Source organism: Schistocerca gregaria, chromosome X (genome assembly GCF_023897955.1).
Source record: "Schistocerca gregaria isolate iqSchGreg1 chromosome X, iqSchGreg1.2, whole genome shotgun sequence".
Taxonomy (NCBI): domain Eukaryota; kingdom Metazoa; phylum Arthropoda; class Insecta; order Orthoptera; family Acrididae; genus Schistocerca; species Schistocerca gregaria.
Window position 1 is genome coordinate 149,310,644 of NC_064931.1, and position 13,986 is coordinate 149,324,629.

At 37.6% G+C, this 13,986-nt stretch overlaps 1 protein-coding gene across 4 annotated transcripts in view; it reads left to right on the forward strand.

Moving 5' to 3' along the window:
* LOC126298936 (filamin-A) overlaps positions 1-13,986 on the forward strand; it is a 496,221-nt gene that overhangs the window by 216,118 nt on the left and 266,117 nt on the right. For 2 of the 4 annotated variants that reach the window (XM_049990533.1, XM_049990535.1), the window contains exons 6-8: positions 317-331; positions 11,431-11,569; positions 12,114-12,354. In XM_049990533.1, coding sequence (XP_049846490.1) covers positions 317-331; positions 11,431-11,569; positions 12,114-12,354 — 395 coding nt within the window. The remainder of the gene's footprint in view (positions 1-316; positions 332-11,430; positions 11,570-12,113; positions 12,355-13,986) is intronic. The other 2 variants (XM_049990534.1, XM_049990536.1) reach the window with 1 other exon arrangement.

Genomic DNA, 13,986 nt, shown 5'->3' on the forward strand with positions numbered 1-13,986 from the left:
AACAATATTTTTCTGAAATTTCAATCCCACCAATCGGATTCCTATTGATGAAAAACATGTTTCCATGTCAAAGAGATGAATAAGCATTGTAGAATCATAAAAATTGGTGACTTTAAAGCTACCAATAAATATTCATGAGAGACACTTCAGAATCTTTTGAAACAAGCAGTGATCTTAAGTTGTATATTGCTACCAATAAATTCTTCATTCATTAGTTTGTTATATTGAAAGTATGGAGACTCGTTCTCAAATTCTTATTTATGATTAATTCATTCTTGCTATCTCATTGATTGTTTTCTTTGTTGTGCTGATGCAGCATTCCTCCTCCTCGGTAAGTTGGGCATCAGAAGTGTGTAGCTTAGCAAATAGATCATAGTTCACTTACATTTGTGTGTTATTGATTTACCAGATTTTTATCTAACAATTTTAATATTATAAATAAACAACAAGTCTGTTGAAAAAAAGTAACTTATTTACATTACCTGTGAGGAATTTTGTGGACCAATTATAGTCTGCTGATTTAATAATTCTTGCTGAACCTCACTACACGGAGTGAATACTACGTGATACACCATTACACCACTGGGCACAGGACTGCTGCATGTGAAATGATGCGTCAGTGAACACACAACGGAAAATGAAAACTAAATCTGATTATACAGCCACACGTTTCATATCGAATTGGTAATATATTGGTATAGAGAGATTTCAACATAGCTGTAGCTTTTTAAGCTAAAGTGCAAAGCTCTGTGTGTAAAACCAGTGAATGTGATTTCTAAAATGCTCTGCAGGACAATACAAACGAGAGATTTTCAATTTCATCACCATTGTAAGTCCCTGTATGAAGAAGATATCACTTGGAACAGTTAAAGTGCTGAGCATAAATGTTACTTTGGATATGTGCAGTACAGAGTAGACACTACATCTGCATCATACAGATGTGTTATCTTAATTTTTTAATGCTTTGCTAATGCAAGCTGGGATCTTTTACTCTGTTAAGATGGTGCTAAATATGAGAGCAAATACTATGTCTTTAAAATATTGTTGGAAAAGACTAATTAATTGTTCTTGTGCCTAAGGCCTTTGCTGGAAAATGGAAAAATAAACAATAAAATGGGACTTTCATTGGCAGTGCCTCATTTCACTAAGACATTTCTTAAAGTGTGTTCCACTGCAGCTTATAACTCATGTAGACAGATAAGAGTGTAGTTACAAATCTTTACTGAGTTTCAGCTGAAGCTTCACTGCAAACCTTACATACATTTAATTCTTTTTGAGCATCTTCAAAAATGTACACAATTTTTGGCCGATAACAGGAGAAACTCAAGCCAAAAGACTTCCTGATTTAATGATTAAATTCTGGTTGCCATTGGAATCTTAATGGAACACAATGAAGATATAATGATTTCTGATTAAAGCTACTGTTCACAATACTGACACAATTATATGACGAAATTTCCCAAATTTGGAAAGTTTGACATTGCCACTATGATAAAATTGTTAAGGTAATGACCGATGATTGACACTGAGGTTTGTCAATGCACAATATGAAGTATTTTGACTATTTAGAAAAGAGACAAAGCCAAAAGATAAATGCTACCATGATTTTATATGCCATAAGTATCGTAGGTTGTCAAGAGTTGTTCATTAAACTAGTTTCACTTCAGGAAATTAAGAAAACTAAAGTAATACCAGTAAATGAATGTTATCCTCAGATTCTATAGATAAACCTGGTACATGTGACTCAAATTAAATTGTTTCTTATCTTAGGTTGTGCTCTCCAGCATTGACAGCTCTGAAATGTCAGATTTAAACATTGTCCATTGCTTTTACACATGCATGTTTTGCTTTGATGTCTTGTTGTACTTACATTTGAACTTGATGTTTGCATGAGTAACAGAACATTTTTTTTTAAGAGGAGAATTTCTGTAAAAGTTAAAAATAATCTATCATATTTGACAAATGCCAATTAAAACAATCGACATGATGTGTAACTTCTCTTACATATACTAGTATAACATTTTCTTGACATCCTCAACAGTGACTGAGTTTCTCATTTGAAGTGACTTTCAGCCAAATTATTTTTAAAATGATAGTTTTAGTCTCTCTCTGAACAATTTAAATGAAGCAAATGTACACAAAATAAAAATAACACTGACAGAATTGAGGAAGAATACTGTAATTAAGCTTACTTAAGGGATCAAGTTTGTTTGTGTATCTGTGAACTGCTTGTGCCTCAACTATAAGGTGGGTAGTTACATTTACATCTGTCATTTGCAAACACAAAGATGGGAAAGAAAGTCTGACTCATCAAAAGGAGATGAAGAATGCATGTACAGTTTAAAACTGAGCCTGCAGACTGCAGAATGAAATTTCCTTTCTTTTGGTACCAGAGAGAAAGAAAGGAAAAGAGAGAGAAAAAATTGTCCAGGAACAGCATCAGCAAGAGTAGATTTAATTGTTTGTTTAATTTATGAATAAAGGTTACAGTTACTGATTTACTCCACAAGCAAACTGCAAACTATAAAGATCATTAGCATATCATTTTAAGAGCTGTACACACCCTGCTCCAACTCCCCTCTTGAGCAGACTTATTACAGCATTTCAAAACTCCAAGAATTCTAATCCAACAACATATGATTGCTGGAGAATGCCTGATGTTCCCAATGTAGAAGAGAGTAGTGTTAATTGGAAACTCGGAGGCAAGCTGTGGAGTGTGCCTTAATAGCTTAAGAACATGGTCCACGAAAGATAAGGCATCAGGTATGAGTCACAGCCAAGTAATGTTTGTAATTATTTCACACATTTATTTGTGTTATTTGCTGCAAAACTTCCTGGAGAGTGAGCTACAATTGAAACCAGAAAATCATGTACAAAGAAACATGCTGATAAAATATTACTACAAACCAAATCCTGCCCCAACACGACATTATTGTAGCTGCATATGTAAATCACATGTACTATTCACTGTATGTTCTGGTTTACTTGGAGGGTTGCTTTCCATGATCTTTGACATCTTAGACTCATTAAAGGCAACAGCATTTCTTGATTTCAATGTCTTATAGTCTACTGTAAAAAATATAGCTATATATTATTATTTTGGTAAATCTGTCTTTATATTAGTAACTGTGTGAGGTCATAAATCAATTCTGAGACCCTGATCAGTTTTTCATTTATCAGTAAAGTGTGGGTTTCCATTTTAAGAAAATGGTTCCGTGTTAATTGCAAAAATTTATCTCATTAATGAGCATTTCAGTCATGTAGTGTTGGGTGTCACTTGTTTTTCTACCTGATTTGCCTGTCGGTTTTGACTGACTTTGACTGACTTTGACTAGCAAAAGGCTGTATGATTTGCTGTGTATAATTATATATTGTCATTGTTGTTGCAAAATTGCATTCCAACAGTTGCATCTTAGTCTTGCTTAAAAAAACTGTCTTTCAATTTTTTTGTGTCTTTTCTTTATTTACAAATGTATTGCTACCTACATCTGGTCATACTGATTTAGATTTTCTACAGTCTCTTGTAAGTTAATGTAATTCCCTTGGTCATTCTCTTGAAAAGCACAGTGCGGATTTCCTTCCTCTTCCTTGACCTATCCAAACTAGTACACTGTCTCTAATGACCTTTTGCATCTTCAGGGCATTAAACTCTAAGCTTCCTTTCTTCCATTTGGCATAGGGATAAAAGTGTACTGATATGCCTCTGCATACACTCCAATCTCTCCTAACTTACTCTCATTACCCCTAAGCAAGTTGTATGGGTGAGACAGTAAAATTGTTGCACAGTCTACCTGACATACCTTTTCTTTAAATTTACTTAACAAGGTCTTGTGATAACATCACTTTCATTTCAAAAATACCCATTTAAGGTTCCTCAGCACCTCTGTTGCATTTTTGTGTGGCCTGCATCCATCTGTTCTGATCCTGCCCGCACGTATCTGTATTACTTATACATCTGCTGCTAGACCTACTTGCAAGATCACACTAGTATCTTGTTGTTTCCTTAGCAGATACACTGCATTATCACAAAAATCATTCCAATACATCTTATTCTTTCATTTGTCTTGTGCGAGTCTGATTTCTTATGTTCGTTACATTTCATTAGACATTTAAATAATAGAACAGTAGAACAGGCTACACAAGTTTACTACTATTTTTATAACCTTATACTAACTTATTCCGCACTTTGTTTGTTTATAAATTTTTGAAGAGAGCTGCTGCTCAGCACACAGCACAGAAAATCAAAGTTGTTATTTACTTCCTGAAAATGAATGAATTGTTAGGGAAGGAAGGGGGGGGGGGAGAGGTGAAGAGTGGAAGGAGGGTGGGGGAAGGATTGGGGAGTCCTAATGACCCTATTTGATGAACTGTTTACGAAAACTGTTCAAAACAATGTTTCCTCCACCTACATATCTGTGAACGTGTGCAGGTTTAGTCAAGGTGTGCAGGATATGGAAGAATAAGCCTTATGAAGCTAAAAAAATAACGTTGTTGTTGTTGCTGCTGTGGTCTTCAGTCCTGAGACTGGTTAGGTTAGTTAGTAAATACACCCATAACCAAAATAAAGCTTTTGTTAGAAGATATGTCTGTGAACATCTTTAAAATATAAATCTACTGGTGGATGACATTTAATAACATGTTTCTTCACATGTAACATGCTTGGATCCTCCTCATGCTATCCACAAGGTGATACATATGTTACTGCTCAAGTTCATCTCACTTGTAATTGGCATTTCACCTGATGTCATCCAGTGTGAGGGGAGTTTCAGCAATAACACACTGTGGGGCTCATTTAATTTCACACACTCACTGGGGCACATATCAACATATACCATATGTCTTTAATTCCTGAACTTGACCGAGGCTGTTCACAAGGCGGCTGAGTTGTGCTTGTGCATTATATCTTGAAAGATGAATCCATCACAAATATGTTGATTGTAGGACTGGTCAACAGATACTGCACAGCTCTCCAATTCTCCATGATAGTGGCGAAAAGCATCCAACATCCATATATGGCAGTGGCCCAAAACATGACTGATCCTCTCCCCTGCTCACCCTGTGGGATGCATGCCCAATGAGTGCACTGGTCCCCAGTCACCTCCAAACACTTCTGTGAGGATAATGAGGCATTGGACAAATCCTACACCCATTGGCTAAGAGAAGCTGACGTAATAGGAAAGTATCATTCCATGTATTTCCTTGCCTTCCTTCCTTAGCACTGCTGCGAGGAGAGGGTCATACTATTGTTTGTGAAGGACACCTAGAGGCTAAATTGATAAGAGATGGTTGCATACTGACTGGGTCGACACAGTTCTGCCAATTGCCCCTAGAAATTTAATTGCATTGTCTATACGAATGGGTCTTTTTACAGCAGGGAGGACTTTGCTGCTGCCCACATTATCTTTTATAAACATTCCATATTTTGTTGAAAATGTCCCTACTGTTTTCTAGTATTATGTTAGGATGAATGCTTCCTCAGGATCTGAGAGTTGTTGCAAAGGTTTCGGCAGTTAACTACTAGTATTTCAATATCAAATATATAACGCATTTCTCTTGTACCCTGCCACCTGAATGCCTTGCTGTGGTTCATAGCACATGCCTGACCTTCAGGACATGAAATGACAGAACAAGAAACTGGTGTAAAACCCATCTGGTTTAGACTCTTGAAATCGGAGTAGTGATTGTTTCCCATTTCAATAGCTGCTTTATGTCAGATAGTTTCTGAAGTGTGCTGTGACGTATGCAAAGCACTTCAAGGATTTTCTTAAAGTATGTGTAAGGAAATAATGTCAATAAAATATGACTGACATGGACGTACGACTTGTTACATAGAGTACTTGATAAAATTTTCTACAGACTTTGTTAGAGTATGGACAGCATGAGCCAGGATAAACCACTTTTATTTTACAAAAAAAATCTCCAACGTTTCACTGCTGCATCAACCATATAATTAAACGTCTTTCTTATATTTTTGATGTTAATCTGCTCGAAAGATGATTGTTAACTTTCAAAAACAACTTACTCTCCTTTTCCTTTTTAATAAAAAGAAGTACGAAGCTTGGTCTTACGTACTCTCTTGATGCGAGCATCTAATGAATTTATAGACTTTCCGATGCCCCCACGTTGACTTTCCAGAAGTATGTATGATATCTATATTCCCCTATCACCAAAATTTCATTCTCTTCGGATCACCCCATAACTCGCATAACTCGTATCAATAACAACAAACCTGCAAAACCCCTTGCAGAGATTATCAATGCACCCTTCATGACAGGAAACTTTCCTGATTGTCTTTGATTTGACACCAGTGTGATTGCTATTCATAAAAAAGGTGAAAAGGCAAATTTGGAAAAATGTAGACCAGTCACTACATTATTAGTTTTTGCCAAACTTGCTGAAAGATTCATGTGTAACAGCTTAATGATATTCCTGGACAAGAACAAAACCATCCCCAATGCTCAGCATGGTTTTCCAAAAAATAAATCCTTGACTAGTGTTACTAAATGTTTTAAAAATATGCTCTAGGAACATTGGGCAAAAAACAAAATGTTGCTGGTATTTTCTTAAATGCAAGCAAAATGTTTGATGTCTTTGGCCACAATGTCCTAAGAAAAAGCTCCAAAAGTATGGCATTAAAATGCTTTTCCTCATATAATAAATTGGTAATGACATAGATCTAAGCACTGAATCACAAAAAATACCTTGTTTGCAGCAGACACTACCATCATTCTTACAAGGAAAACTCCAGCAGAACGATAAACATAAAGGAAGCTACAGACGAGCTAAATGACTCATTTGGAAGAAATAAGCTAATAATAAATACATCTAAAACAACTGTTTTAAGTTTATGTTACAATAAATGCCAGAGGAATCACTCTCTCATTAGAAACTATTTTTTTTTATTATATCACTTCAACCCAACTTTAAATGGCACACACGTAGCAAAAAACAATGTGACACTGAAAAAAGTATGCTACGTTCTATGTTTACATATACAGAAAGCAAGCTTCCATATTGCTCAGATTGCGTACTTCGCCCAGTTTCAAAGCATGTTATAGTACTGGGTTACATTCTGGGGTGCCACAACTGACAGCTCAGTAATCTTCTTGCCCCCTCCCCCCACACCATGCAAGGCAGATTCCTGCAGGCCTCTCTTTCAGAAGTCTTTGATCCTCCCACTCATCTGCATTTTTATTCTAGAAACAAGTAATTATGTGGGAGACTTTAAAAGAGAAAAATAAAAACTTTGATGTACATGAACATGACACCAGGCAAAAACAAGAACCCCATGTCCAGTCAGTAAGGAAAACAGCCTGTAAAACCTCCACTGCAAATAGTGTTATACAAATAGCGTTATACAAATGTACAATGCTCTACCATAATTTTCACCGTTTTATAAATTCCTAAGTGGCATTATTATTATATCACTGCTGGCAGAATTTTTAGACCATGTGAAGTGCAACAGGCTTAAAGCAATAAAATGCAAAAACTGCTAGTGCTGCTACAGAAAGATCAAATAGAATTAATTTAGTGTACTAATCAAAATATATTTGGATGTTATATGTAACTTGTTGGGGAAGGGGATGGAAGGAGGCAGGCAGGGAGGGGGCTGGTGTGCACTCGTGCACAGATTACATCCCACAGTCTCCAGAGATTTTCTGGATGAATGAAGGATAATGAAAGCAGACGAAAGCTTTTGGTACTCCTGGTGCCACAGTGGAGAGGACACAAACATCCTTGGATGGTTAGCTGAAAAACCGACCAACAGTGGACCAGTAGCAAACAACTGAAAATGCAAAACACGCTTATGTGCACACCTAGCGATTACACCAGAGGGAATTCTTGTTCACTGTTGGACATTCACTTCAATCTAAAGGGGTCTTTATGATTTGCACTGTGAAATACTGTAGTTGCAGACCTGGGCACTAGCCCTCGGCCTCCTTAATATGCTTAGTGTTCTAAAACACTTTGCAGTGGCTGTATAAAGCCATGTGGTTTTCCCATCGGTGCAAACTTCGTATGCAAAGTTTGCACAGACTTCAGCTGTATCATCTGGTGAAGGGGAAGGGGGGGGGGGAGAAGAGGCAGGAGAGAAAATCTATCTTTATCTAGAGTTATGAGGTGAAATGCGAGCAACTAACTTGGCACATTAGGTTTACACGAACTATGGCATGAGACACCCATCTACAATGAATGAGGCTCATCTGGTAGGCAGCTTGTACTCTAGAAAACTGTATACTGCTAATTTCTAACAGTAGTAAATTCTCTCACAAAATGCCGTATGTACATACACCAAAGCAATAAACCAGACACTCAAGACTGCTATCCCGTATGGAAAAAATAAACAGAAGCTGTGACTTTATTGGACACAGTGAAAATGCATTTAGTTTCTGGAAATTTAAACAAATAAAAGCTACTAAATTAACATTATTAATAAATGATATTGGTCACTTAAGCAGCAAAAAGTAAATACACTCATCAAAAGTTTGGAATATCATAGTTTACTACAGTGACTTCTTACAGAACACACACCAAGATTTGTACAGTACCTTATTATCAAAATAAACATAATTTCTTCTGAAAACAAGAATGATTTGGGTTAGTTACAAAAAATCTTGACAAAACAAAGCAGGCCCACTCCAAGTGTACATTTTGAAAACAAAAACAGTGGTGCTGATTATGTCTTCAGTAGTATGTCCTCCCTGCACATGGTGAGTTCTTCCACTTGGTGAGGCACACTGTGGGTGAGACCATGAAGTCTGTCTTGGGGTATGAGAGCCCACTACTGAATTGCAGCTTCAGTGAGGTCTTAAAGATTGTCAAGTGGATTTGGACATTGTGCAGTGGCCACCTTAAACAGGTCCCATGCATTCTCAATTGCATTTATCTGTGCGGACTGTTCTGGTCAATGCAGTCAACTGATGTTGCACCTTAGAAGATATCGAGACACTGCCAGAGCACAATGGGGTCTCAGATTTTCATAGAGTAGAATATAACTGTCTAAAACTTCACATCTGTAGGGCCTTAAAATCATTTGTAGGACTTCTCAGAGGTATTGAGCACCTGTTAAATTACCATAGATGGGAATTAGAGAGGTCTGCCTTGCCATCATTATTGCCACCCAGAATATTACATTTCCACCTGTAAATTGATGGACTTCCTGAATATAATGGCGTTCCTGGTGTTGTCTACACCTTGTCCACACCTTAACATGTCTAGTGTCTGGTTGTAAACCAATTCTGGTCTTGTCAGCAAACACGACATTACTCTATTCTGCAGTGGTCCACTTCTATGCACTGTCTGGTCTGAGATACGAATCCCTGTTGCCTGGGTTAAGTCATTTCCAAAATTTCTGGCAACTGATGTTGGGCACCTGCAAGCTGACCATTGGAGGACACGATCCTGCATCGATTTTTCCATAATAGGATGACCACTGCGACGTCTATTATTCACATTTTCTATCTAACAGTACTTTCAGCAGACCTTACACACACCACTCTGAGTGCCACATAACTGACTGGCAACATCTCAGTCTCTCTACGTTTGGCAGGTCATACACACTATCATGGCTCTCACCGTGTTGTATGCCTCTACATGGCACTTTACTGCAGTTCTGAATACAAACTGAATGAAGCTGTTGTCGACACTGGGTTGCTCGCAGTGTGCCGCTGTGGCAGCGGTATGTTTACATGACTGTGAATTGGTCAAAATGCAGCCCTGTAGTAAACACCACCCAGTATATGGGCTCTAACTGGATAATGCATGAAGTGTCTAGGTCAGTGAGACCTGTAATATTGTAGACTACATTTTACAATAGTATTCCGAACTTTTGTTGAGCAGAGAAGTACGAAAATGGCTCATTACTACCACTGCTCACACACAACAGGTTCCTCAAGAGAAATGAAATGTTGATGGCCTATGCTGTTAAGAAACTACTCATTGTGTATAAAGGTAGATTCTTTTATTTACTAAAATATGGGTTACCATGTTTTGTAGCATGTCATATACCAGAAGCTGGTTGAGTGGATCATATCGAAGGCCATAATAAATAAAAAAAGAACGCCAACTCGGCGAGGACCAAGGAAGTACCTCTGCCGCCTCCTCCCCCATAAAAAGTTGCGACTAGCAAGTCTACTCCACCAGACAAACGTATCAGCTGGAGCTATTTTTCGTAATATCTAAAAATTATTTGGCCGTTCGCCGCTTTTATCGTTATAACTGATAATTCCAGATGACTGGGCTCTAGACAGACTCATGAGCGTTGTACCTACGATTTGTGGAGTTTTTTTTGCGTACTTTTAATAGCCAATGACAAATACTGTGGGAATATGGAAAGTATTTTGTAGTATGTCGTGTACCTACACGGTAGCAAAATAATATGTGGTCAGAAACAGTGTGAAAAACTTGTAAGGGTGTTGCAGGGTAGGTTGTGCTGAGAACTGTTAAGAAAAAAAAAAAAACTTCCATACGTTTATTAAAACCAAACTAGAGGACGATATAAAATCTGTACATAGGACAGAAGTAAGGAGGGAACCCGCGCCACAGGCTGCGCTGTCTCGTGCGCCATCATCTAAGCTGTGGGGACAACTGACACTAATTGGCGGGCTGCTTGAATTTGCGCGCGCGACGGACTGATTGACTAGCTTCAATGTTAATTATATATGAAACGGCGGAAAGTATCTAATTTTTTTTTCTTAACAATTATTTCTCATCACAACCAACCTTACAACACCCTTAAAAACGTTTCAAACTGTTTCTAACAACCCTGTATATCTCACCCTGGTAACTACATTAGGTACCTGTTATGAACTGGTAGAATTAGTTTGTTTGGTGCTCAGTAAACACATTTTCAGTAATTTTGATATTTTATGCTATAAAATATCTTAGTTTGATTGCTACATCCCTGCCCTAGCTGCGAAATTGAGTGCTCCGCCTCCCCCCCCCCCCCCCCCCCCCCTCCGCGCGCCATCATAACTGATACCCTAGACACACTCTGGGTTGTATTTCATATCATATTTAGTTGCATATCCTGTTGTCATATTTATAGAAAATGCACATTGGGACTGATTTAGAGACACGGGTATGTATTAAATTCCAGTCAGCTTTGTTACAGAATGGTTCACATTCGATATAGATTTAATCTTTCCCTCTAAGTGCTCCAGTGATGTTAACATCTGTGACAAAATTTTAAACTTTCAAGGAATTGTGGGTACAAAATACTTCAGAGGACGTTGGTGGTTCAGTTGCACATGGATGAGGCAAGATGGAAGTCGAAATTCTTTTTGCTCCACATATGTAAGAAAATTTAGCTGTAATATAACCTCGCTTATGTTAATTTATAAGAAATATTGATGTACTTAAGTTTATAAAGATTGCTGAAAAATTGTATTTTACAGCAAATGAAAGAAAATGTTAAAAATTGTTTCACAGGGTCCGGGCTTATGGGCCTGGTATAGAGCCCATGGGACCAGTAGTAGGCGCACCAGCAAATTTCACTGTTGAGACCTTCTCAGCAGGAAAAGGGAAAGTAGAAGTTACGGTAGAAGACCCGAAAGGCAACAGAGAGCCAGTGAGTACACATTTTCCACTAATGATATGTAATATGTTTTTTCTGTAGAAATACTGCCGATAAAATTTGTCGTTAATGTTTATTTCATTGTCCCTGTGTGTTATTTTTCTCGTATCCTGTTTTTTCTGTCCCCCTTCGCGACTTTTCTACACGCTAATTTCGACATTTTCCCACGCACGTGTCGTTGCTTTTACCACATTGTTCTAACTTTATTGTGTGAGATTCGTTTTTTTTTTTTTCACGTGACATTGATTTTTTTTCGCCTTACGTTAACGGTTTTTCGCTCGGCCCTGTGATTTTTTTTTAATTTTAAATTTGAGTCTTTCATTTTTGCTTTGGTACTTATTTTTATGGAGGCTAACATTACTAGCTCAAAGGGATATTAACTGTTAACTGGTGATAGCCTTATTTTGTGCTAAATTTACAAAATCATGCATTTAAAAATTGTTCTGACTCTCATAGTTAATGTTTCTAGAGAATAATTACATTTTATCACTCATTTATGATATAGTTCATGTACAAATCTGATTTTCAAAATTTGCAGGTTGATATTAGATTCAACAATGATCGTAATCTCACCTACAGTGTCTCGTACATTCCAAAAGTTGAAGGTAACCATAAAGTTTCTGTTAAATTTGCGGGACGAGAAATACCGAAATCGCCTTACAATGTGCTTGTTGAGGGTCATGCTGGAGATCCAACCAAAGTGACAGCATCGGGCCCTGGTTTGCAGCCAGAAGGAGTCATGATAAATAGACCTACATATTTTGATATTTCAACAAAAGGTAAATACTACTGCAAGTGTTTTGAAATTGTACAGTTTGTGCTATGTAAAAAGTCAGATTTATTATATGAATGGTTGTACATTCTCCTCTTCTATTTCGTTAATCAAAGTCTGCAGTTAACTTGTTTAGCATATAGTTTACGCACTAGTAAGTACTTCAGTCAGAAATCTCTGCTTCGTTCATCCACCTACCAACCCAGTCATTAGAAATGTATATTTATATTGTGTGTAAAGTAGTGTACAAGATTGTCTGTATCAATGATATGAAAGCATTATTTCTCAAAACATAAAATGAATGTTGAAACTAGTCACCAAGCAACCTTTCTTGCATGTGAAGACTAGGGTAGTCGTACTTAGTGGTGTGCTCATAGGACAAGTTGTGGGGCAGTGCACAATGGTAAGGGCACTATACCATGTGACACTCGAGCCAATTGTTTCATTTGCCACATCTGTCTGTAGTCTGCAAATTGGCACAGACATGAAACATTTAGCATTGATATTCCTGGTAGAATCCTAAGAAATATTATCAGTATTTCTGTGATTTGGACTTAGGAGGAGGGTCTAAACGGGACATTTATATTCTTCTTTGATTTTTATTGCTGTAGATTTCTTCACCTCCGTTGTGGATGGGAGATGAGACCCTCCAAAATTTAGAGAAGACACAGAGTCAAAATTAGGTACTTGGAAGGAAGGAATGAACATATATTTGTTTATGTATATCGGATAGTAGTTAAACTTCCCAGCAGTTAATTTGACCACAGAATTATTACTTCCCAAATAATGAATTCATCTTACCCGTAAAGCACATTGGTGAAACAATTGCAAGTTCAGCCCAGATTACAAATAAAACTGTCCTCAGTCTGCAGATTGGTTTGGATATCCTTGCCTTCCCCACTCTGTGTACTGTCACCAAGCCACTTTTAGGGAACATACAGTTTAATGTGGACTGCTAACGATAAGCAACTGGGCATTTTTAAATATACTAAGCCATTATCATAACGGATAACATGTTGTCGATTTACGAAGACCGCCCAGTTGTGAAGGGGACCTAAGACATATCTGGAATGTTCTGGATGCTATTATCTTGTCTGTATAAAGCACACCGTGCTTATCCTACCTGTCAGTAGCTTAGATGATAATGGTTATGGCTGTCAAAAGCTCGAGAATTTTTTCTAGATTGACCTGGCTTGAAACTGACATTTTGTGAAGTTGTGATGTAAAACTGCTTCTGAGAGCATGCTGGGACACAGTGGGGTCAAAGTACATACACATATTCTGCAAGCCATTGTATGGTGCTTGGCAGCGGGTACCCTGTACCACCACTAGTCATTTCCTTTCTGTTCCATTTGCAAACAGTGAAAAAAATGACTAAAATGACTGTCTGTAAGCCTCCATGCGAGCCCTAAGCTCTCTAATCGTATCTTCAAGATCATGTGTGAAATGTATGTTGGTGGCTGCATTCAGCCTCAATTGCTAGTTCCTAAATTTTCTCAATAGTGCTCCTTAAAAAGAACAGTGTTTTCCCTCCAGTGATTCCCATTTCAGTTCCCAAAGTATCTGCGTAAGACTTGCATGTTGTCTCAGCCTGTCAGTAACAAATCTAGCAACCTGCCTCTGAACTGCTTCTACATTT